The following is a 26,712-nucleotide window of genomic DNA, read 5'->3' as shown; positions in this document are numbered from 1 at the left end:
GTGGGGGGGGGGGGGGGTGGGGGGGGGGGGGGGTGGGGGGGGGGGGGGGTGGGGGGGGGGGGGGGTGGGGGGGGGGGGGGGTGGGGGGGGGGGGGGGTGGGGGGGGGGGGGGGTGGGGGGGGGGGGGGGTGGGGGGGGGGGGGGGTGGGGGGGGGGGGGGGTGGGGGGGGGGGGGGGTGGGGGGGGGGGGGGGTGGGGGGGGGGGGGGGTGGGGGGGGGGGGGGGTGGGGGGGGGGGGGGGTGGGGGGGGGGGGGGGTGGGGGGGGGGGGGGGTGGGGGGGGGGGGGGGTGGGGGGGGGGGGGGGTGGGGGGGGGGGGGGGTGGGGGGGGGGGGGGGTGGGGGGGGGGGGGGGTGGGGGGGGGGGGGGGTGGGGGGGGGGGGGGGTGGGGGGGGGGGGGGGTGGGGGGGGGGGGGGGTGGGGGGGGGGGGGGGTGGGGGGGGGGGGGGGTGGGGGGGGGGGGGGGTGGGGGGGGGGGGGGGTGGGGGGGGGGGGGGGTGGGGGGGGGGGGGGGTGGGGGGGGGGGGGGGTGGGGGGGGGGGGGGGTGGGGGGGGGGGGGGGTGGGGGGGGGGGGGGGTGGGGGGGGGGGGGGGTGGGGGGGGGGGGGGGTGGGGGGGGGGGGGGGTGGGGGGGGGGGGGGGTGGGGGGGGGGGGGGGTGGGGGGGGGGGGGGGTGGGGGGGGGGGGGGGTGGGGGGGGGGGGGGGTGGGGGGGGGGGGGGGTGGGGGGGGGGGGGGGTGGGGGGGGGGGGGGGTGGGGGGGGGGGGGGGTGGGGGGGGGGGGGGGTGGGGGGGGGGGGGGGTGGGGGGGGGGGGGGGTGGGGGGGGGGGGGGGTGGGGGGGGGGGGGGGTGGGGGGGGGGGGGGGTGGGGGGGGGGGGGGGTGGGGGGGGGGGGGGGTGGGGGGGGGGGGGGGTGGGGGGGGGGGGGGGTGGGGGGGGGGGGGGGTGGGGGGGGGGGGGGGTGGGGGGGGGGGGGGGTGGGGGGGGGGGGGGGTGGGGGGGGGGGGGGGTGGGGGGGGGGGGGGGTGGGGGGGGGGGGGGGTGGGGGGGGGGGGGGGTGGGGGGGGGGGGGGGTGGGGGGGGGGGGGGGTGGGGGGGGGGGGGGGTGGGGGGGGGGGGGGGTGGGGGGGGGGGGGGGTGGGGGGGGGGGGGGGTGGGGGGGGGGGGGGGTGGGGGGGGGGGGGGGTGGGGGGGGGGGGGGGTGGGGGGGGGGGGGGGTGGGGGGGGGGGGGGGTGGGGGGGGGGGGGGGTGGGGGGGGGGGGGGGTGGGGGGGGGGGGGGGTGGGGGGGGGGGGGGGTGGGGGGGGGGGGGGGTGGGGGGGGGGGGGGGTGGGGGGGGGGGGGGGTGGGGGGGGGGGGGGGTGGGGGGGGGGGGGGGTGGGGGGGGGGGGGGGTGGGGGGGGGGGGGGGTGGGGGGGGGGGGGGGTGGGGGGGGGGGGGGGTGGGGGGGGGGGGGGGTGGGGGGGGGGGGGGGTGGGGGGGGGGGGGGGTGGGGGGGGGGGGGGGTGGGGGGGGGGGGGGGTGGGGGGGGGGGGGGGTGGGGGGGGGGGGGGGTGGGGGGGGGGGGGGGTGGGGGGGGGGGGGGGTGGGGGGGGGGGGGGGTGGGGGGGGGGGGGGGGGGGGGGGGGGGGGGGTGGGGGGGGGGGGGGGTGGGGGGGGGGGGGGGTGGGGGGGGGGGGGGGTGGGGGGGGGGGGGGGTGGGGGGGGGGGGGGGTGGGGGGGGGGGATGGGGCGCACCCCAGAAGGCAGTGCGGCAGCCTTCCAAAAATCGGGACGGTTCAAAAAACCCGCAGGACGCGGGACAAATTGTCTTAAGGCAGGACTGTCCCGCCAAAAGCGGGACGTCTGGTCACCATAACATAGACCTTCGCTATCTTGGAGATGCTATTTTAAAAAGAGGACACCAGGAGGAAGGCTGGAAGTTGGCAAGCAGTTTTTCATCCAGGAGCGCACCAGGTCATAAACCATCCATCCCTGTGGTACCCAGGAGAAGGGAAACAGGAGACACAGAGGTTAGAGCTCAGAGTTGGACAGGAAGCTGGGGGGGGGTGCTGACTCCCCAGTGGGAAATTCCTACAAAGGCCAAGTGGTGGTAGACACAGAGAAGGAGAAGCTGGGAATTCCTGGTAGAGGGTGCCAGCAGGTCAAAGCAGGGCCTGTTCCACTACACGGGGTATGAAAACTTTCTCCTTCCTTCCTCTTTAAGCCTCTGAAACTTGTGTTAGCAGGTAGCCACAGTCCTCTGGGGAAAATCCTGGCTTCTGTGTCCTGTTTTTGGTCCTTTCAGGGCAACTGGTTGGCCACTGGGTGAGCAGGATTTAAGACAAAGCTAGAATGCTAACAGAGCAAGTGGGGCACCTTTTGTGCTCTTAAAAGTGATAGACACAAGTAAAAATGGTAATAACGATTTAGTAACAAATCTCTGATAGGTATGTCATATTTACACAGAAGGCAGCCCTGAATATAAGATAATCCACTAAGAAAAGTTACAAGCAAAAAATGTATTACTGTATATAACTGTAATATATATGGAAATTTAAGATGCCCCCTTTTTTCTTGACAGCACATATGTGAGAAAAAGCTAATCTCTATTTTGGTTAAATCATGTTTTTAACAAGACTTGCAACCTAATCTTTAAAATGTTGATTTAAAAAATGTGACATCAAGTTGAATGGAACTTTCTTCCTGATATGTACATTTACAGTGCATATCTATGCAGAATTATACTCCTTTGAGTCCATGGACTAAGAAAAATGTAACTCTGAATAGGACCGCGCTGTCAAAAGTCCTGCAGCCTGTGGTTAAAGTTCTCTCATCGCATTCTTGGAAGTAGACTGTGTTGAGAATTTCAGGAGAATTTCCTATACTTTGTGAATATCAAATTAAACGACAAAAAAAAGTAGAATTAGTAAAATAACCCATTTCTCTTTTAATCTGAGCCATTTCTGTGAAGTCAGAGATCAAAGCAGCAGTTAGAAAGGCTGCAATCTGCTAAGATACAAGGATGCATTTGTGTCAACATGCCCTCCTGTAGGAGATCTCTGATTCCAGGAGGGATATGCAGGAGACATGGGAAGGGAAAACTGGTAAAAATTACACACACACAGAGAGAGAGAGAGAGAGAGAGAGAGAGAGAGAGTGACTGTGCCCATGGAAATTCTAGGTAGGATCCCAGTAATGTTGCAGCAGCATTGTATGGGAGGTTGTGGAAAAATAAATTCCATTATTTGCAACACTAAGTTCTTCTGAGGACTGTTCAGTAGTAGGAATTTCATGTAAGATGTTTAAAATTGGTCATTTTCTAAATGGGAAAAATCCCTAACTATATGCATTATACAGCAACCCTTTTTTTAAATAATGTTTTTATTCTACCAACAAAATTTACAAAAAAGGGGAAAAAAGGTTGAAAGATAAAAAAGTAAACAAAGACAAACATAACATTAATGCATTTATAATTATATCAGAGCTAAGGATTAAGTGGATCTGCATTTCTAATCTTGTAAACTTCTTAGAGTCCCATGGGGGAGGGGGAATCTGCCGGTGAAAGTAGTATGCAGCTACACCAGCGGACTTGTCCTTTCCAGGACATTTACCCCAGCAGAGGGGTGATGTCGTCAACATGTGGCCACCGCCACTGACCCCCGGCACTGGGGGGGAGGCCGGGATGTCACCAGTGCCCCTGCCATTACCACCCCCTGATGTAGTGGTGGCAAGCTGGGGGCGTGGTCTGGCCGGAGTTGACCTGGCTATTCTGAAGTTGGCTCCCTTCTGGCCGTTCGTGGCATTTCACTTGCAGCTGGGATTTCAGACCTACACCACTCTTTTGGGCAGCGTAAGTCTATTGAACCCCATAGAGGCTTCTCAGCAGCAAGGACCCTTTTTCACTTTTCCAGCCTCCCCACACTTTGGGAAGTCTTTTTGGGGCAGCAGCCACATGCTTCGGCCAAACGCCCAGCTCTTGGATGTGGCTGCCCATCCTTATACATAATTCGCTGGGGGATGGAATGTCACGATGATAAACCCTCATTTCATTCCTGTGTGAATCATTATCCTTTTTTTTCACCTTTTTTGCAAATCCACCACATATGGAAAAGTGATCCCATTTTTTCTTGACACTTCTAACATGCACCCTTGTATTTTTAAATCCATTTTCCTAATGTCTTCTGGAGTTAAGTACCATCTATAAAACATTTTATACCAATTTTATTTCAAAGATTGACATGTAGTAAATTTAATATTTTTAGTCCATAATGTTTCCCATTAATGAAAGGTAATCTCTTCCTGAAAGTTTTGCACCATGTTATACAGCAATCCTAAGCCCTATTTGGGTGGGGGGGGGGGGGGACTGCAAACCTTTGCACCTTTCTCGGAAATCACATGTCCGCAGTCACAATGAAGACAGGATGACTAATTAAGACTGTAATTTAAAGGGCCACAGCCTTTCAGACTTGGAATTATTTTCATTACTAAAAAGTCCTTAATTTTGGGATATTAAAAACAAGCAAGAATAGCTAAACATATTAATACTTAGGGGACAATAAACATTTACCTATGGTTCAAATTCTTTTCCATGCCTCTCTTGCCTATTTCTATTTATTTCCATTTCTTTTGTATATAGTATTCTCTGTTTCTCCTCATTTCAGACCTTTAAAGTGCCAGGTCTTCCTTTTAAATTATTTTCTTTTATTTCTCTATTTATTTCTATTACTTCAGTCCTTCTATACTGCCCGATCCCAGATGGGCTCCAAGAATGATGAACAAACCTATAGTTCAAAAAACATTAACAGGAGCAAATCCTATAAATACAACACATAGGCTCCATCAATAAAACATCTTAATCTTATGTAGCAGACACACTGTCTCTGAGGATTCTTCCCATCCTCAACATTTTTAGAATAGTCATTTAGGTTTGTTTGCAGATTTCTACCAAGCAGGAGGTGTACTAGGGTAACAAAATTATGGGAGTTCTGCTAACTTTGGAGCCAAATGGAGGAACAAGCAATAGACGGAGGGCAATCCTAATGAAAATCTTGGCAGTGCCAAAGTAGTTCTTGGCTGGTCTAAAATCCAACTGTGTTACCACACAAATAGAAGCCAAATCATCTCACTAAATAATTTTGGACCCAGCTCTGATTTGGGCCACACCACATTCATGTTATAACTATTATTTCCTGTTTTGGGGAGTATGGGAAGTGAGTTTCCACAGCACAAATCTCATTTTTAAATGCATGAAATGGGCTGAGGAACACATTGACCTGAGGAGCCCTATGCCTTCATTACAGTGAACATGCAGATAACCGCCTTTAAGAAAGAGACAATGTATGTGGAAAGAGCTTTCAAGTCACAGCTGACTTATGGTAACCCCATAGGGTTTCAAGACAAGAGATGTTTAGCGGTGGTTTGCCATTCCCTGCCTCTGCGTGGGCTGAAAGAATTACTGAAAGAACTGTGACTGGCCCAAGGTCACCCAGCAGCTTTCGTGTGGAGGAGTGAGGAACCCACCAGGACCAAGGCCTGGATAAATGTGGAGTTTGAGCAAGTGTTCAGCCATACACATACGGGTGGAGAGACATCATACTACATGCAATCCTCTCAATATATGCTGCTGCCATTTGGGATGGTGTGCATTTTCCATCTTCCATAGATTAGCCCTCTAGATTTTTTTAAAGTCTGTGTGTACCTACATTGGAAAATACATGTTGTTCTATTAATACTAAATGGCAGCGATGTTTATCAGGAAGATTGCAGGTAGTGCTCTTTCCTATAACCCAAGGCTGGAGTGCCAGAACTGTAATTGTAGTTGGCATCTCTGCACAGCATGCCAATTGCAGGGAGCCCTGTTCACAGGTTTCAATGTATGCACGCACAATCCATGTATACCATACACTTTATTTTTCTTTACATATGTGTCAAATAAATCTCCTATTATGATCATCATATATGCAAGTGCACGTGTTTCCTAAACCCAATTGAGGCAGGGATCGGTCCCGTTTCCTTTGCAAAGCAAACGCACATTGGCTCTTCGTTTCAAACAGAAGCATCCACGTAATGCAGCCTTACAACATTCATTTATTGTCATATGAACAAGCCTCTTAGAGCACTGTAAGGTGTACTACAAGAGGGTTCCCTATAATGTACTGAGGTCTGTTGTAGACACCCAATTAGTCCCCATCATGGATGATATATATCTTGTATTTTAATGTTTTCATAGGTTAAATATTGTTATATTATATATATTATATATTGTGAACCTTATGATATATTGTATATATGTGGATATTGTTGTGCACCGCCCAGAGCCCCTCGGGGATGGGGCGGTCTACAAATCCAATCAATCAATCAATCAATCAATCAATCAATCAATCAATCAATTGTTTGTATGACTAATTTGATGTATTATTTTAAAGTCATTCCATTGCCTTTGTTGGGATCACATAAGTATTAATAGCACACAGATCACAAAACAATAGGGTTACATAGTATAAAATTAAGTTACAAAACACCAAAATTCAATATTATTAAAAGAGAAAAAAGGAAATAGACCCATCAAATCCGTCCTGGGATCACTGAAAAATATTTATGGGAACTGTAGTAAAAAAAGTCCTGCAGATTAACACCTCGAGGAAGTTTTATTGCTGCTTGCAAGAACGTGTTTACATATAATTAGATCAGAAGATTATTTTTGCGTTATATCTGTCAGCGCCCCGAGCCCGGCTAATGGCTGGGAAAGAGCAGGGAACCTTATTTAATAAACTAATGTGCCAATTTTTCAATCTCCCTTACAGGCGCACTCCGCCCCACTCTGAAGCCTGTAAGGCTCACTTCTCCTTGACGTTTCAATATTGGGCAAAAGTTGCTGCTCAGCCCGTCAAGGAGAGCCCCAATGAAATGTGTGCTCCCTGACACGGCCTCTTGGCCTCTTGGAGCCCCACAAACACTTCTGACTACTTCCCCGCCTCTTCACACTTGTGACACGAACTGTTGGCCTCGGGGAGCACCACAAACCCGTCTTGCTGGCTGCCCCGCCCCTTCACACTAATAGCACCGGTTCTTCGCCTCGGGGCGCCCCACAACCTCCTTCCTCTGTCACACTAATGACAGTCCCTTTCCCCTCTCCAGGCAAAGGCCCGCCCAAGAAGTGGCGCGTTCCATTGCCCATTCCATGGGGTGAGGGGGAGATGAAGGAAAGCCACGTTTAGACCTGGAATAAAGAGAGCGGTTATAAGAGCCCGAATGACGGAGGTCGTGGTTGAAGAGCCCGAATGACGGAGGTCGTGGTTCAAATACGAATTCGGGGGCAGGCAGGACGGCCTAAAGAAGCGTGTGGTTCCCTGTAGCAGTTGGTACATTCCAAGGAGGGAGGGGGAGGAGAGAGGAGCGCGATCGCGGCAGGTGCTGCCGGCTGTCAGTCGGCCCAGCGGCTGCAGCGAGAGAGGCTGCGTGTGGCGCGCGCGCGAGGGGAGGGGGGACGCTGAGGGAGGTCTCGCGACCAACGGTTTTCCCCTCCCTCCGCGGTGCTGCCTTTGTGACGGAGGAAGCCAGGCGAGTGAGGCCGCCGCCCGCTCGGACCGGCGACGCGCGACATGCCGCCGGTGCAGAAGACCGTGTCGGAGCTGCGCTCCAGGGCCGAGGGTGAGTCGCAGCCCCGAGGGCAGGAAGGAGGTTGGGGGCGAGAGGCGGCCCCGGGGTTCTCTCTCTCTGCCTCCGGTGCATCCTCCGCCGGCAACCTCGGGGTGCTGAGTCGAGCCGCGCCTGCGCCACCTGGTGGCCCTTTCCCTCGGGGACGGAGGGCCAAAACCGGGGCTGCCGGTTCGGGCGCGGGGGCGTGAAAGGAGGGTGTGTGTGTATATTCAATATATAAGTTATATATATGTACTGTATAAATATATGTGTGATTTACATATATAATGTATATGATGTATATAATGTATATATTAAATATGTATGCACACACACACACACATATGAAATATGTAGTAGCATTTTTAGGCTCCTTGTATCTAAAAAATAAAGCCTATACACCTTTCTTTTAATCGTAGATATCTCTCAAATAGCTGCTATTACAAGCCCATAAAGTGCTATCAAGCAAATCAGATACTGCAAAAAAAAAAAGTTGGATATGCAATCTAGAGCTGTCTGCTCTTATTGTGAAGGATTTATAAAAGTATATATATATTTATTTTAAAGCATATCTTTAGTTACAGCGCTTTTAGTTCCACAGTGCCTGCACCAGCAGCACCACCCCACCAATTTCCATTCTCTGCTGTCTCCTCCACCTTTCAATTGTCTTGCTTTCTATTCTTGTTTCTTCCTTTCTTTGTCAGACTGGCCACCCTGTACACCTTCTGGAAGAGAAGCAGGTAGTGTGTAGCCCCCTCTCCAAGACAGCCTTCAGGATTGCATGTTTAATGAGGCAGATATTATTATTAGCATCATTTATAGTCTGCCCATTTATAATAATAAATCCTAATCCTATATATCTTTCAGTCGTAGGTATTCTCAAATAGCTGCTGTTACAGATCCATAGTAAGCTACTGAGAAAATCAGATAATGCAAAAAAAAGTTGGATATACAGTCTAGAAGAGGCTGCTCTTATTATGAAGGATTTTTAAATTTTACTTTGGCACCATTATGTTCATCCATATTTGTATCTACATGTAAGCCTTATAACTTCAGTATAATCTGTTTATCACTGAATGCTAAGAAACATCTTGGGCTTATTACAGTAAGCAAATGTTTTTTATTGTATTACTTTTCACTTACAGAGAATTGGGTGCTTATCATCCCTCAGGAGGCAACTATATGGAATATCATTTTTAATTTTTCCATCTTGGAAATCTGTGTTATAGGAGAAATATCTTCATTATACTATTTTTAATGGAAATGTATAATGCAAAGTTTGCTGAAAATATTGAGCGTTAAGATCTATTGGAAGTGGGATTCACAAGCCACTTGATATAATAAATATCTGATAAATCAGTCTGTGGGAGCAATAATACACCAGAGAAATAAGGATTTTCTGGACTTTCTGTAAAAGCTAACATTGTTTCAAAGTTTATGTAAATATCATTGAATTACTACTGCAGGTGAGATAATATTAATAAATATATGTGTGTATTCTCACATATTCATACACATTAACTTGCTTAAACCTTTTCAGAATGCTGTTTTTGGAGATAAAAAGAAAATTCCACTTTCCAACATTGATTTATCTCATATCTTGGGTGATGAGGTTGGTGGAATTTGTTTTCACGTACACAAATTAGTCTTATGGGGTGCTCCATACATTTGGTAAAATACTATTCTCTCATCTAGATAGTAGAAGCAGCCTTAGCTTGGGTAGATTTTTTTTCCATCAAGGGATCAATCCTGAAATCAGTGCTGTGAATGCTAATGGTGACAGCATGCCAACGTTCTCTAGAACGGAAATGTTCAAAAAAAATATTTCCCACAAATAGCATATCTTGTTTCATTTTTGCAGGCCTCTCATGGAAGATTAATCCCCTGATAAAGAGAATAAGATTTATGAATTGACAAGGACATAGTAAAAAAATTTTCTGAAGAGTTCATAAAGTTGAATGAGTCTCTGCATGAAGTATTAAAATTTGTTTTTGAAACAGATTGTTCCCGCCATAAGATTCTGTATATAAATGTTTCTGTCCAGAATTTTTGTGTATGTGGAATTTTAACACTTTTTCCTGCTTTAATAAGCAGTTGCTGCATATTTTCACTGTGTTCTGGAGAAATCTGTAGCCCATAACATCCACATACATTGCACCCAAAAGCTGGCAGAAATTTCAGGAGAAGAACTGTCTAAGCGGTCTGCCATGAAGGTTACCAAAAAAAACGTGGCTATCAGAGATCATAAATCTGTAAGAAAGCTACTTAGGGTTTTGGGGTTTTTTGGGAAATGCTTCTGAATTGTAGACGAATCAAACATAGAAATCCTGAATATTGGAAATTCTGTCCTATATCATCATTGTTGCTGAGAAATTGCATTGCTTCTTATCTGTAGGGTACTCAAAATAAATGACTACATTTTTTGCTTTATACCCATCACGTGGAAGCCTGTTTGATAGAATTCTGAGTTAAACTTTACACATAGGCCTGCCTCCTAACAGTATGAGAGAGGGACGATGTCTGGGGGCAGTGATTCCCCACCCCCTCACTTGCTTCAGAGGTGACTCTGGCAACAGACACCCTTACCCAGGCACCACTGAAACAGGCCAAGGAGGGACTGTGGAGAAAATAGCAAGGGCAGAGCAGCCTCTTAAAACCTTAAGGGAGTGCAAAGCATCCTCCTCAGCAAATGGCAGAGCAAGAGAGGGGAGGGCCCAGCCTGAGAGGCTATTGGCCCAGATTCTCTTTATTCGGCCAGCTCAGGAAGTGCCAAGCAGGAAGGACCAGGCATGCATTTCTGCCCAAAGGACTGTCACAAGGCTAGACAGAGAGAGTACTGAGAATACAGCTGAGTCCCTTTTTTCTCTCTAAACTGAGGCCCTGCCCTTGAGCTTGCTGAAGAAAGGACACTGGAAGGTGTGCCCACCAAGGACTCTGGCCAGCAGGAGCTGGAACCTGACTGAAGAAAGAGACCCCACCCCCATCTCTGCTGTGTGATTGGGATGTGGAGGAGCCAGCTTCTGACTGTACCCATCCACATTGTGCAGAGCAAGGACCATTGTCTTGCAGCAGTGACAGTTTCTTCTCCCTTGGGTTGCTGCTCTAACCAGCACTGGCTCCCCAGAGGGAGGGCAGCCCTTCCACACACACCCATCAGTACTTTCCCCTGTGGCCTTATTGTCTAATCTAAGCCTGACTGTGTGAATGATTTAACAATGTCATTCTAAGTAGTTATACACTTCTAATTTCACAGAAGGGTGTAATTCTGCTTATGTTGATACTGTAAATACCTCTTGGCATGATAGGTGGGTATATAATGTGTCTTATTTTAATGATAGTGACTGCTATGTATATGGAAGAATGTGTGCAGTTATTAATTCTGAATAGTTGGATATGAGCAATGAATATCCAAGCCTTCATTTGCTGCATTTATCTGAGATTGGATTTTCAAGGAAGCCAATTCAAGTAATGTCTACTGTTATGGATGAGAAGCAGGGGGCAAGAAATGCTGTGACAGTTATGGTGAAAGGGGCACTGGCATCACTGTGAGTGGGAGAATATGGGAAAGGTGCTCTTCTCAATATAGAGAGCATCTTTTACAGCTGACAGCGGGAAACACACTAGCTCTTTTGTGTGTTAACATCTCTTGATTGTGTTCAAGGTGAAGGAAAAGAGATTCTACCTAAACATCAGGAAAAACTTCCCGATAGTAAGGGCTGTTCGACAAAGGAATGCACTACCTCGGAGTGTGGTGGAGTCTCCTTCTTCGAAGATTTTTTAAGAGAGGCTCCATCTGTCAGGAGTGCTCTGATTATGTGTTCCTGCACTGCAGGGGGTTGGACTTGATGGCCCTTGAGGTCTCTTCCAACTCTATGATTCTGTGATTGGACGGCCCACATTCTGGTAGGCCTGAGCCCAAGGACCTAGACCTAGATTGGCTAAGGCCCAGAAGTTCCATGTGGGAAGAGGTCTGAAAAGGACAGCTGCTCCTTTGGGGTTCGTTAGTAAAGCTGTTGGTAAGTCTAGTCTCTAGTCTGACTGCCGTGTGTGTGTTGGCCAAGAAGGAAAACATGGAACTTACAGGTGCACTGGAGGGGAGGCATCATACAAGCAACAGAGACCCGATATACCATGAATTGTAACTTTCTTTTGTTTATTGTTCTTTGATCATCTAGATCTGTTCAACTACCCTAAGTTTGTGCCTTGTAGAAGTAAAGTTGTTTAATTAGAGTCTGCACATCTTTACCCACCTGCCTTGGCTGCTCAGCATGCTAAAGCAATATTCCCCTGTCACATCGACCTTGGGTAATCCAAGAGATAGGGGCAGAATTTTTCTAAGGGGGGTGGTGGTGGTAAGAAGGGAAAGGGGGCATGTAGGACAGTGGCTGGTGTTCTCCACATGGTGATAGCATTCATTCTAACTGCTATTTTTTAAAAGGGGTTTTCCCTTACGATTGGAAGGATTTTGAGGAAAGTTCTAGGTGGGAAAACTTTACTTATTATTTCTAGAAGAGTACCCATTTTGGATAGGTTCCCGGAGAAACAGCATAGAAATTTTCTAAATAAATCAATGATAGATGGTCTGTTTTGGCACAAGATCTTGTGGCACCTTGAAGGCTAACAACCCACTGAACTAAGTAAATATAAGTGCAGTCCAGGGGAGGGGGGGTAGTGCTGTGGAACCAGTGTGACCTTTGCACCAGTGTTAGTTCCAGTCCAGACAGTTTAAGTGATACCTATGCTGTCTATAGGGGCATTCTTGTCAACAGCAGGCGGGGCCCAGGCGTGAATGCTGCCACTGTACCAGCACTCCTCTGTTACTGGAGCCTGCACCAGTGCCAGTGGGTATCCCAGGGATGCAAGCATAGCCCATTGATGATTAACAGTGAATTTTGGACCATGGGTTAATTTGTAGGTTTTTTCCCTCATTTCTGTACCTCCTTATACCTCTTTGGAGGTGGCATGGCTACGCTGTCCCCGGTGGCTGCAAAAGTGCCCCCCCACCCGGTGGATTGGGCTGCATTTCATTGATGTAACAATTAATTGGGAAATTAACAGAATATCATCCAAGAATTAAAGAATAATGTATTTTCATGGTGCAGGTAAAATATATACCACAGATTTAAAAAGACATAATTATGTAAGTATGGTTAAGTAGCAGAGTTGAGGAGTCTTGTATCAAGCAAGCTTTCTTTTTATTTTCTTCATTTAGAGAGTGTTTTTTGAGACTATAGACTCTGGTATTGTAAATTGACAAGTTTAGTTAAATGGGAATTAGAAGAGGCAGTCACTTAAAAAATCAAGATCAGTCACAGAGGCTGGAAGATAATTGAACAACAAAGATGGAATGAGAAGCTAAATTCACTGCAGAAGATATGGAATAGATATGCACAGCACAGCTGAACTGTTTTCAGGAATACATCTGCAGAGCTCAACAGAGGTTATTAGCAAATATAGCACTAAAATCATCAGAGCTGGATAACATTTATTATTTATCAAAATATTTTATCCTGCCTTTCCTGTGGCACAGGGTGACTTACAAATCCCAATTTAAAACTCAGAAAATACAGTGTAACCCCAAATAGTCCCCTAAAACATGTCTGCAGCCTGCACCTATTAAAAGCCTTAGCAAATAAAATAGCTTTACAGCCACTCTACCCATCTAGAAGTGGTGCCCTGCTCATCTCCTCTGGGAGCCCCTTCCATAGGGAAACACTTTAGAAAAACATGGCAGCAATAGCTTAAGCTGGAGAGCACCTAGGTGGCAACCTGAAGATTGTATCTTATTTCAGATATTGCATCCCTTTGAATATTGTGGCATTATTTGATCATTTCTCTTTTGGCATTAATTCTTTTTGTGTGTACATGCATATGTGTCTGTGTGCCTACGCGTATGTTGCTTTTTTAATACTACTAGTTTATGTAGAGAAATTGATTTAGGCAACTCAGTGTTTTCATAAAAATGAGAGCCGAGACACTTGGGATTCTGCAGGTATAGCTTGAAGAAGGAAACTAAAATTATATCTGCAATGTAATCTGTATCTATGTTTGCATTTTTTCTCTTCAAGTCACTATTGCTTCTCTTCCTATTGTTGCTGGGTTTTCTGAATCAGTACAGCTGAACATAGAACTGTGAAAGTGAGACCGCTGTAATATTTGAGGTTGCATATGCCAGGTTATCTAAGATTTTCCTTAAAGAAACTTGGTGTTCATTTGTGATGCAAACAATAAATAAATCCAGGAGGTTCCTTTCAGGTCTATAGTTGTATGAGCAAAAGTACATTTCCAGATCAGTCACATGGTGCATTTTGTTGGACATTATACATGGTATAAAAATGAGTTTGTACGTACACAGCTAATCTATCAGGGAAGAAATTCTGCCTGCATTTTTCTTGAACGTACTAAGTTTTCATTTTAAAATATATAGGGAGACATTCAAACTTGCAGTCTGTAATGGTGCAGCTGTGCAACACATACATCACATGAAGTGACTCATCATTGTCCCACGCCAACTGAGCACACAAACTGGGACAGTGGATCCAGAAACATCTTTCAAAAGCAGTATTCATGTGGGTTAGCTATTCAGTGAGGGGGCAAAGCACAGAGAAGTGAAATACACTTCTCCCAAACAGCTGATAGGCATGATTCATTGTGTTTGTTTGTTTTAATGACTGTGTTTGTATGCTGCATGTGGAAAAGGAAATGCACTACATCCATTTTCGCTTACTGTTACTCATGCAGTTAGATGTGCATGAACAGAAACTGGCTTACCTCTTCTATTGCCCTCTAGATTGATCAGTGCATGTGCATTTTGTCTTTGAGATTATGCCAGTTGTTTTATTATAGTGTGTTTATGTAGCATGACACAAATTTTGTATCACTTATATACATGTAACACTGATCCTGCTGTAGTCATAAATATATTATCACTAATTCCCTCTAATTACAAGGCATACATGTTTAATAATCTAAAATCCTTCATTTGCAGTTCCTAAAATATACCTGAACACAGAAAAAATCCTGCAAATCTGTAATGAAAACAGAAAATAACTGATGGATAAAGTACATGAAAGATTATTTCCTTAATAGATGACGTTGTGCACAGAATGTACCCAGATAACACCTGTTATCTATTCTTGATTCGGTACAGTAATTTCTGGCCACAGATCTTTAAGTACATATCCCTATTAAAAATGAACATTTGAAATACAAAAAGTAGAACCTTTTAATTGCTTATCTTATAGTAATTAAACAGATAACTATAAAGGCCAGGTAAATAATAACTCATTAAAATATTCTACCTTCCAAAGCAATTTCCCATGAATATGTAAAACTGGATAATTGTTGGCAATTCCTAATACACACTGAAGGCCTGAAATGTGTGTATCATTGCTGTTCCTTGAATACATGTTGATTGTCACATTCAAATAACGATAGTTACTGTTTGTTCCATTTGGTATTTGACATATATTTGATCAGCTATGTTTTCAGATTCCGTTCTTCCTATAACGCTAACTGTGCCATCCTAAGCGGAGCTGTACCCTTCTAAGTTCATTGACTTCTGTGGATTTAGAACAGGTAACCTTTATCATCCAAAGAGCCATTTGGACCCTTTTTCCCCATCCCTGAAGATCTACTGAGCCGGAGAGGCAGCTCCGCACAGAACCGCCTCCGGTTCGGCCCCTCCACTCACGTTTCCTTCCAGCGCTTCTCTGGAGGGCTGGAGGGACACGCCCACGCTACCCTCCGACCTCCAGGCCACGCGGAGGCGCAGTATAAGGCTGAAAGAGCTGCATGCAGCTCCGGAGCCGCAGGTTGCAGACCCCTGATTTAGAGGGGGAAGTAATTCTGTTTAGGATGGTACTGTAGGGGTTCAGTGTAAGTGCAGCAGCTTCTTATCTGTTCTAGATTGCCCCACATTCTGCTCAATACGTAGAGAAGAAAATTTAAAAATCAGTGTTGGAAGCATTTTTTTAAAGTACCAACCCTAGGCCTAGTAGCAACCACTGGATGACATGATACCACCCAAACTGCATGACTCAACTGGGCCTGTGCATCAGTTAGAGCTTCAGCAACTGGGCTGGGAGACCTGGATTCAAATCCCCATCTTGCTGTGGAAGCTCACTGGGTGATTTGAGGTTAGTCATGTACTTCCAGCCTAATTTATGCTACAGGGTTGTTGTGAGGATTAAAAAGGACTAGAGGAGGAGGAGAGAAGAATAATGTACCGTATAAACTCGTATATAAGCCGACTCGTGTATAAGCCGAGGCACCTAATTTTACTACCAAAACCTGGGAAAACGTATTGACTCGCATATAAGCCGAAGGTGGGAAGTCGGGAGGCAGAGGGAGCTCCTTATTTGGGCTCCCCCCACCTCCTGGTTGCCTGGGCTTCCTCAAACCCAGCAGGAGGTGGAGGGAGTGCCTTATTTGGGCAATGACATCAGGGGGAGTCACTGCCCAAATAAGGAGCTCCCTCTGCCTCCCCAGGTTTGAGGAAGCCCAGCCAGCCAGGGTTCCCCTTCACCTTCCGAGGAGGGCAGCAAGCGGCTTGTGCAGCCGCAGGGAAGTCATCCTGGCCACGCCCCCAGAAGAGCCGGCTGGTAGGCTTGGTGATTCGGATTCAACTAATCACATATTCGGGCCGAATCCAGGCCCATTCGGCTGCATTCGGGTCATATCCAGCCCGAATGCATCTTCCCTGAGTCAGAGCCAATCCGAATAGAAGGTATTCGGATCGATTCGTCCATATTCGGGCTTCTGTGAACATGCGGGACTTCAAAAAGGAAAGAAAAAAAACCTCCGAGATTTCCCTTCCCAGCCACTGCAAGCAACTTGCAAAACCTGGAGATTTCCCTTCCCTGGCTCTGCTGCACTTGGCCTGCAAAAGGCCAAATGAGATTTCCCTCTCCCCTGGCTTTCAAAAGGACAGACAGGCAGAGATTTTCCCCTCCCCAGCCACCACACACAGTTTGCAAAAGAAAAACAAACCTCAGATTTAGCTTCCATGCCTCTGCTGCACTCAGCTTGCAAGAGGAGAAAGGGAGATATCTTTCTCCCCTGGTTTGCAAAAGGTCAAACAGAAAACCCGGAGATTTCCCATTCCCCAGGATTACAAAAGAATGGGTCTGGGTAAAATGAGAATCTAAACAGATCCTCCAGAATTCATATGATTTTTGAATTGTAATGACAAAAACAACCATGAAACTACAAAGCATGTCCTACTCTACAGGCAGCACCAAAACAAATACGTACCACATGCTCCCTGGCGCACCAGTGGCGCAAAAACCTGCTTAAATCATGCAGCACATGCTCCCTGGCGCAAAAACCTGCTTAAAAACATAGATGTTCAAGGATCCTCATGATTTCGGCACTGAGTCACCCCCCAACCACCATCACATCACAGCTCAAGCCCTTAGCCACATGTCTGACCAAAACAATCACTTTTGCCAGCACATGTGCTCCTTACACTCAGTGCCACAAAACCTGCTTAAAACAGGGGATTCTCATGATTTTTGCTACTCAACTCACCCCAAACCCTCCATCACATCACATCTCAAGCCCTTAGCTATATGGTCTGAGCCACAACAATCACGCATCACAGGCTCCATGGTTGCATCAGTGGCACAACAACTTGCTTGAAAAACAGGGATCCTCAAGCGATCCCCCACCTGCGGCAAACCTGTTGAATCTAGTAATACACAGATTGCCACTTCAAGAACAATCATCCACTGTTTTGCAGACTGCCATGGTTCCAAAATGTTGCATCTGGAAGCACAGATTACTCATAGAATCCTCTCAGCTTTTAGAAGCAAATTTGCCTTTGAACTCACGTTAAGCTCCTTCCATATTACCCACAGATTCTACCACAGAAACACGCATCAGGGGCATCAGGGAGCCAAGCTGCCAGTGCGCAGACATGGTTCTAGAAACCTGTTCCTCATTAGCACTTGCTTACACAGTATTTAGCCCAGCCATGTTGATCCCTTGCGCCACTTACGATGCATGCTATTGTTTTGGTTCTGCCTTACTATAGACTGTGTAGTTTTACATGGTTGTTTAGTTTCATAAAAATTCTCAAAAAATCAGTTGAATTCAGGAGGATTCATTTAGATCTCATGTTACCCCTTTTCCAAGAAAAGAGACCTGTAGCAGCTACACTCCATGCGGGGTAAAGTTTATTCATTTTACTTGGACTCCCCATGCTTTTGTTTATTTACTGGTTACTGTGCTTTTCCGAAAAAAGGGTAAGAGTTTGGTCAATGGATGTTTTGAAGTAGTTTATAGTAAAATGCATAGTATTGCACAGAGATTTAAAAGTGTTTCTCTTCAGCTGCATGGATTCTTGGGGGAGAGTGCATCTTAACTCTCTTTGTTGTGTGCGTTCGTAGCAGAAAGCAGAAGCAGAAGCAGAAATGGAGAAAGTGTGATTGTTTGTGGTGTTATAGTCTGTTTCTGCTTGACTTTGTTAGAATTGCTCTCATTCATCTGCAGGGGTTTGGAATGGATGTATTGTATGTAATTCCCTGCTTTTCTTTACATTAATGAAGCAGATTCATTTGAATCTCAAAGCAATTTACAAGTAAACTCCTTCCCCTTCCTCTCCCCACAAGAGACACCTTGTGAGTTGGATGGATGGAGAGAGTTCTGAGACAACTGTGACAAGCCCAAGATTGCCCAGCAGGAATGTTGGAGACTCTTGTAGTGTAATATTTTCCCTAGAACAGGGGTAGGGAACCTGCGGCTCTCCAGATGTTCAGGAACTACAATTCCCATCAGCCTCTGTCAGCATGGCCAATTTGCCATGCTGGTAGGGGCTGATGGGAATTGTAGTTCCTGAACATCTGGAGAGCCGCAGGTTCCCTACCCCTGCCCTAGAAGTAGTTTTCTATGGGACTTGCTTATATTCTCTCTGTTTTCCTATTGTTTTTTTTGTGTGTGGGGGGGGGGTCTTGCTTGGATGCTCCCTGTTTTCCTAGTTGGTTTGTTTTTTTAGGGGGGGGTCTTTCTTTTCCTAGTTGGTTTGGAGGGGGCTGGCTTTGTATTGCTGTGGCGTACTGCAGCTGTGTGTATTGTTTGGCAGGAGATTCAGTGGCTTTTTAGGACTTTTGCTTTTTGGGGATGGTGGGGGGGGGGGTGCAGAGGGAGTTATAGAGAGAAGTCAAGCCCGAGCAGGTGGTTGCTGTGAGCTTTCTGGGCTTCGTGTTGGCTGTGGCTGTCTGGTGGATCTTTGTTCCTAACATTTTGCCTGCATCTGTGACTGTCATCTTCTTCAGAGCTTGAAGTGTCATTGTTACACACTGTGTCCAGTGAGCAGGCTTCATGTCTAGGATCAGGGAAACAAAATGAGAGCCTCTTCAAGTGTAGAGTGTCTTCCCTTGAAAAGGAAACCAGCCAGCTTGGGTAAAAGTTTACGATGGGAGGGCAAATGCTGCTTGGGCATCCATTTGGAATGCGAAACCCTGATGCACACACAGAACCTAATACCCAACCACACCAGAAGTTCATCATCAAAGTTGGCTGGTTCTTTTTCAGGAGGCACATCAAGCCCCACTGAAGTTCATGGTGGGGGAAAGTTAATTTTTTCCCAATCAGAGAACTTGCTGAAGACTAGGAGAGCCGCGGAGATTCTGTATGCTCTGAGTGACTTCACTCCATTGCATCCAATGGGGAAATTCTGGGAGGGTTGTGGGGTGCACATTTCTCATAAAGCCATAAAACTTCAGAGACTCCACAGGAGAAAGTCTCTTGTTGACACCAGTTATTTTTGGTAAACTTTGCTTCCAGGGGCGGGTGGGGAGATGGGCTCCCACCCTTTGGGGCCCATTACACTTAACCAACCCCTGAAGCAAAGTTTCACCAAACCTGGCTGGTGTCATCAAGAGGACTCTCCTGACGATTCTCTGAAAGTTTTGTGGTTTTACCTTGAGAAAATGTGCACTCCAGAAAATGTCCCATTGGCTGCAATGGAGTGAAGTCACTGCAGAGCACAGAATCTGGGGAGATTTCTTGGGCTGCCTGTCAGGGGCAACATTTTTTTGGAGATAGTGGCACCAGAATTTTGGGGTATCATCTGGATAACTGTTCCCTAATGAGTTTCTTAACACAGTTTGGTGAAGTTTGGTTCAGGGGGGCCAAAGTTATGGACCCTCGAAAATGGATAGCCCCATCCCCTGTTAGTTCCCATTGGAAACAATAGGGGATGGGGGCACTTTAATAACTTTTGCCCCTTGAACCAAACTTCACCAAACTTGGGGGGTATCATCAGGATAGTCTCTGAATGATATCCTGAAATTTTTGTAACTCTAGCTTTAAAATTGCGCTCCCTGCAGGCCAAAACGTGACACCAAAAAAACACAAAAAACTTAAAACGGACCCGAATTTTTCGGATTTACCCGAATTTTCGGGCATATCCGAATTGGCTATGATTTGGATTCGGGCATACAGATCATTTTATACCCCAAAACATCCAAATCCGAATTTTACCGAATTTTTTGGGTATTGACCAACCCTACCGGCTAGTAAGCAGTGACTCGTGTATAAGCCGAGGGGGCATTTTTCAGCCTTAAAACAGGGCTGAAAAACTCAGCTTATACGCGAGTATATATGGTAAGCTCCTTTTCTTCCCACTGTGGAGAAAGATGAGATTTAAATGAACTAAGTAATAACTATAGCTGACAATGGGAAGCAAATAAAAAGTAAGTTGGTGAGTGACTGAGAAGGAGAGGAGGAGGCAGGGAGAAGAGGGATTATGAGGTTGTCAGGAAAGGAAATAGTATGGAGGGGATACAGGAAAATTGAGGTGCTCTTGCATGAGTCCTTGAGAATTCCCTAACATGCAAGTGGGCCTATTCAGTGACCAGTACCACATAATTGGGCCATAGTACTACACAAGTACCACATATAGTACTGCAGTACCACATAATTGGGCCATTGTTTTGTCTTTAAAACTGACAGCACAACCTCTGAAGAGCTCTCTTTTCAGAGGTATGTCATAGTTTTATTAGTTCTTTTAACTTTCAGTGTAGTTGTCCTTGTTGATTAAGAATACCTATCAACTAAACTAGTGTGGAATGTCTTCATACACTTTGGAAATTTAGTCTCTGACATTGTATCTTTTCCTATACTGCCAGATGGGAGGGAGAGCTGTTGCTGCATATTCCAAGGGACTGCTTTTGTGATTGTTCTACATTTTCTAGAACTGGGCATTGTTACTGAAAACAGATTGTGGAAATTGTCTCGATGCAAATCCTACCTATTCTGTTGTTTCCAAATGGTGCAGTTAGATACCTTCCAATTTGTGTTCTTCAATGTAACTGAGCATGTGCAATGCTTTTTTTGTTTGACAGAAATATATAGCAATAATGGAAGATAATTAGATGTGAAATGATTCTAAGAGATTTTTAGAGGTTGGCAATTAGATTTTTGTTTTTCTGCTTTGGAGCAGCTACATAGAATAAATATCTAAAAGCTGAGGAAAAAATTTTTTTAGTTTCTGGACTAGAGAAACCATGTTGTTAAGAATATGAGAATAATGAACATATGAGAATAATGAACAGCTAGAACCTTTTAAATCCAATCATCCCTCACTCCACATTATTGTAGTGTTTCTCATGTTTTTCATCATACTGCTGTATGACTTCCCTTTACCTATCCAGGAAGACAGCGAGCGGGCAGGCAGGCGTGCAGGCAGGCATCATTTCACAGGAAGCATGTGCCATTCAGTGTTATTTCCTAAAATGTCTTAAGAAATACCACAATTTCAGCTTTTAGACAGTGCTTTAACAGTAACTTCTCATAGAATCAGAGTTGAAAGAGACCACAAGGGCCATCCAGTCCAACCCCTGCCATGCAGGTAAAACACAATCAAAGCACTCCCAACAGGTGGCCATCCAACCTCTATCTAAAAACCTCCACCGTGCATCAAGGCACTGTATTCCACTGTTGAACAGCCCTTACCATTAGAAGTTCTTCCTAATGTTTAGGAGGAATCTCTTTTCTTGTAGTTTGAATTGATTACTCCATGTCCTAGTCTCTGAAGCAGCAGAAAACAAGCTTGTTCCCTCTTCAACATGACATCTCTTCAGCATGGCTATCATGTCACCCCTTAACCTTCTCCTCTCCAGACTAAACATACCTAGCTCCCTAAGTCTCTCCCCATAGAGCCATGGTGGCGAACCTTTGGCACTCCAGATGTTATGGAGGGGGCTGATGTGAATTGTAGTCCATAACATCTGGCATGCCAAAGGTTCGCCACCACTGCCATAGATCATTAGATTCCAGACCTTTTATAATTTTGGTCATCCTCCACTGGACATGTTCCAGCTTGTCAATATCCTTCTTGAATTGTGGTGCCCAGAACTAGACACAGCATTTCAGGTGAGGTCTGACTAATGCAGAATAGAATGGTACTATTCCCTTGATCTAGACCAGGGGTCGGGAACCCGCAAGCCTGCGGAGTCAGACATGCATTCTTCCGGGGCCGGCTGTTCTGGGCGGCTCCATCAGCCGGTAGCCGCGGGGCCTCTTCACCCGCTCCTGCGCAGGGAGCAGAGGCGGGCGACATCGTTCCTCTCGGCGGCCGAGCCACGGCCGAGCCAGCACCTCTTCTCCAGCCCTCGCCAGGAGCTTAAGGACGAAGCATCGTTCCCCGGCTGACCCGGCCCGGCCGAGCCGCCGGGCACCTTTTCTCCCGCCCTGCGAGGAGCAGGACGGGCGCATCACTCGCCCGGCAGCCGGCAAGGCCGAGCCGCCGGGCCTATCTACGCCTGCCCTGCAGGCGGGTGTGTGTGTGTGAGTGGGCGGAGGGGGGGGCGAGCGAGCAAGTGGGCGGGGGAGCGGAGGGGGGGCGTGCCAGCGAGTGGGGGGGTGAGGGGGGGTGAGCCAAATGGCTCTTTGAGGGGAAAAGGTTCCCGACCCCTGATCTAGACACTATACTCCTTTAATGGAACCCAGAATTTCATTGGCTTTCTCAGCTGCCACATCACATTGCTGTCTCATGCTCAGATTGTGGTCTACTAAGACTCTCAGATCCCTTTCACATGTACTGTCATCCACCCAGGTGTTTCCCATCTTATATCTGTGCATTTCATTTTTTTTCTGCCTTGCAGAATCTTACATTTCTCCCTGTTGAAATTCATTTTGTCAGTTTTGGGCCAGCTCTCTAATCTGCCCAAATCATTTTGGATTCTAATCTGTTCCTCTGGGTTTTAACTACCCCTCTCAATTTTGTGTAATCTACAAATTTGTTTAGCATGCCCTGTATTCCATCATCAAAGTCATTTATACAAATATTAAATTGCACTCAGCTCAGGACAGAACCCTGCCTCTCTAGATGAAGATGAGCCATTGGTCAGCATACTTTGGGTTTTATCAGTCAACAAATTACGAATCCATCTAACAGTAGCATTGTCTAGTCCACATTTTGCTACCTTTTTTTTTCAAGAAAATCATAAGGAAATGTGTCAGAGGCCTGGCTAAAATGAAGGTATGCTGTGTCCACAGCATTCCCTACATTTATCAAGCTCATCACTTTAGTTTAAAAAAAAAAGAAAGAGATAAGATTGTCTGTGTAATGATCTGCTCTAGAACTTTTCCTGGTATTGAAGTCAGGCTGACTAGGTGGTAGTTATTTGGATCTTCTTTTTTCCCTTTTTGAAGATTGGGGCAACATTTGCCCTAATCCAGGCTGCTGGGACTTCTCCTGTTCTCCAGGAATTCTTGGAGATTGTTGCCAGTGGTTCTGAGGTTCTGAGATTACTTCTGACAGTTCTTTTGATACTCTTGGATGTAGTTCATCAGGCCCTGGAGACTTGAATTCATTTAGAGTAGCCAAATATTCCAGAATTACCTGTGCTGGATTTCCACTACTGCATCATCTACTCTATTTTTCCCAGGTTGAGCACTTTTGAGACAAGACTGAGACAAAGAAGGTGTTAAGTAGTTCTGCCTTTTCTCCATCCCCCATAACATTTCATTGATCCTGATATTTCTTTCTTTTGCAATGTACATATCCAAAAAAACCCCTTTTTATTGTTTTTAACTTCTGCAGCAAGCCTGAGCTCATTTTGCTCTTTAGCTTTTCTGACTTTCTCCACATGCATGTGGTGGCTATTTGTTTGAACTTGTCTTTGGTGATTTCACCCTTTTTTCCATTTCTTGTACATGTCCCCTTTAAATCTTTGCTCAGTCAAAAGTTCTTTAGACAACGATCCTAGTTTCTTTAGACACCTCCCGCTTTTCCTCCTCATTAGAACTGCTTTAAATTGGAATTCTTCATTGTATGCAAGAATTTCCCTGATGCAGAGCAATATGGGCACCCCAATGAATACACAGAGCTACTATATGTGCATTTTGTCTCATTCATTTTAGTTAGATGGACCAGCCTGCACATTCACAGGTTGAGTGCTGTATTGATTTAGACTATGTATGGGGGAGCACTGAACACATTTCAAATATCCTACATCAGTTGTGGCTCACTAAACATAAAAATTATTTTGGTGTGAATGGAAATGTCAATCTGGAGGTGAGCATCAGGTCAAATGTTGGTAGTTGTACAAAATAAGCTCAGTGTAAGCTGGAGCAGTTAGTTGGTTAGAGCACAGCTGAGAATAAGAGCATAGTGGCACTGTAAGAGCATAGTGCCATAGTGGCAGTAAGGCATCTGGTGGCTCATATGAACATACTCTGGAAGCGAGACCTAAGCACATGTGGATATATGTCTACCCCATATTGTTATTTTTTCTGAAACACCAATTTCCCTGAAAGTAAGGCATTTCCCTGAGTGTAAGACAGTCCACCTAAAAAGTTATGCACAGCAGAGAGGTGGGGAATATTACTGTACATAACTATAATTTGTATGTGAAATTTAAGATGGTCCCCTCATTTTATTGATGGCACATGTGGGGGGCGGGGGGGAGCTAGTATTTCTTTCCAAGTAAATAGATTTATTAAAATGGAAAATTCAACAGGTATGCATTTGTCAGTATTTCTTTTTTAAAAAGGTGGGTTGTTTTCAGTGACTCTTAAATATCAGAGTACCTATCACACTGAAATCCAGTTGTGAATATTTACCATTTCATTCAATGTTTGCAGACATAAAGACGTAAAGCTAAGCCTGAAAGTCCAATTCATAACACATTCAGTTTTTCCAAGGCTAATTGTGGTTCAGATTTTCTCTCACTGAAAATAATAGAACTATTTTCATGAATATGCTTGGTCAAGATGTGGGCTGTAGAATATCTCTTTTCAGTATTCTGTAAAACAGCATCACAGGAGGCAGGTAATAAAAATGGATATGGTTTCTGATGATGGCTAATCAGATGGCTCTAATACTCATAAGTAAAGCATGAAAGTTAAAATTAAGCTCATAGAACTTGACCTGAGAGTTTGTAATGGGTCATAACAAACGAGAGAAGGTGTATGTGTGTGTGCATGCACATTCAAAAGGGGGAATTTGTTTTCCTTCCTGAAAATATATTCTTTACATTTTCACTGAAGTTGCAGCATAATTGGTTCTGGAGGGTTTTCCGGGCTGTGTGGCCATGGTCTGGTGGATTCGACAATACATTGCAGCATAATCTTCTTGCATAGTTGTGGAGAGGATTACTAGAGGGTTGACTGTCAGGAATTTATTTTAAAAGTGAACACTTTATGTTTAAAAGAAAAGATTGTTGGGTTATAACTGTTTTTAGTTGATTTGTTGTATATTAAATAGCTCATTCTTTACAGGCTATGAGAAGACAGATGATGTGTCAGAGAAGACCTCACTAGCTGATCAGGAGGAAGTGAGAACAATATTTATCAATCAACCACAGTTCTCTAAATTTTGTAACAACCATGTCAGGTACTTACTAATTTCTAACTTGGTAGTTAATTGTTAAGATTCTTAATATAATATACAGTTTCAGGCAAATGGTATGTTTGATGTGACAAAAATGGTTTCTTGTGCTATGTAACACTTAGCTTGCTTTGGAAATAGATATATAAAAAGAGTATTATATTTTTGAGCAGCAGCAGTTAAAAATCATAAAAGCCTGAAAGAGCATTTGAGCTGAATTCTAAAAACTTTTTTCCTAACGTTTTTCAAGCATATCTATAAGAAACTGTAGAGAGTTAGAAATCAGGTTTTCTAAACTTTTTATAGTAGTATGCACCAATTTTATCTATTATAGAACATTTTTTCAAAGTGTATGCTCTTACCTATCTTGTCTCTAAAACCACATATTACCAAAGCCATTCTTTGAGTTCCTCTGCTCTAGTCAGTTTTATTTCCCAAGGAAATTTAACCCCTTTTCCCTTTTAAAAAGGCTATAGGCAGAGCTGGGCAATGTTGATAACCATGTATTTGAAATTCATATTTGAAATACAATTTCAGTTGATTCTTTTATTTGAAATACATACAGAAAACATATTCATCTTTTGTACTGGAAATGTTTTTTGGCTGTACCTTGTAGATACAAATTTTAGTGGTATAGCTGTGATTGTTGCAGCAAAAACAATGATTTTATAGCATCTTTTTTATTTTTTTATTTATTTATTGTTCCACTTATATACCGCCCTCCCCCGGAGGGCTCCGGGCGGTTCACAACATTAACAGCAAACAAGTGGATAGATAAAATCTTAAAGATTTATAGGGCAATCCTAATCAGAAGTTCACACTTTTGAATCGATCGAAGTGCATAGGTTTAGAAGGGTGAAATAATGCAGCCCGTGTGGATAGGGGGTGCTGTGGAGCACCCAGTCACAAAGCAATCGCTGGAATCATTGCCAGTCCATTGGGTATAAGTGGCACTTACACTGGCACCAGGGAGTCACACGGTTCTGCGTCACCTGGACGCCATTGCAGCTGGCACTCCTCTGCTGCAGAAGCCTGGTGGTGATGGGGGTGAAGTTGACTTTAGTCGGCTTTCTCAGGCCTTCCAGCCCGGGAAAGCCCCTTTTGCTGGTGTTGACTTATGCCAGCAAAATGGTATATGTAGCCTGTTGGGCTGTTTATGGCCCTTTCATCACAGCAGGTAAGTTTAATTTTTGTTTTACCTTGCCACACTGCTGAGAACTTCCATGGAGACCGCAAGCCTGTGCCACCACCACC

At 45.9% G+C, this 26,712-nt stretch overlaps 1 protein-coding gene across 4 annotated transcripts in view; it reads left to right on the top strand.

Annotated features, from left to right (window-relative positions):
- Positions 1 to 7,399: 7,399 nt before the first annotated feature.
- ATP8A1 (ATPase phospholipid transporting 8A1) overlaps positions 7,400 to 26,712 on the top strand; it is a 104,309-nt gene continuing 84,996 nt past the window's right edge. For 3 of the 4 annotated variants that reach the window (XM_048508985.1, XM_048508987.1, XM_048508986.1), the window contains exons 1-2: positions 7,400 to 7,631; positions 25,350 to 25,464. In XM_048508985.1, the coding sequence (XP_048364942.1) occupies positions 7,583 to 7,631; positions 25,350 to 25,464 (164 nt within the window). In that variant the 5' untranslated portion in view covers positions 7,400 to 7,582. Of the gene's footprint in view, positions 7,632 to 25,348; positions 25,465 to 26,712 lie in introns of those variants that run through there. The other variant, XM_048508988.1, reaches the window with a different exon arrangement.

Source organism: Sphaerodactylus townsendi, linkage group LG10 (assembly GCF_021028975.2).
Source record: "Sphaerodactylus townsendi isolate TG3544 linkage group LG10, MPM_Stown_v2.3, whole genome shotgun sequence".
NCBI lineage: Eukaryota > Metazoa > Chordata > Lepidosauria > Squamata > Sphaerodactylidae > Sphaerodactylus > Sphaerodactylus townsendi.
The sequence above is the reverse complement of the archived record's forward strand: the minus strand, read 5'-3'. Positions and strand labels throughout refer to the sequence as shown.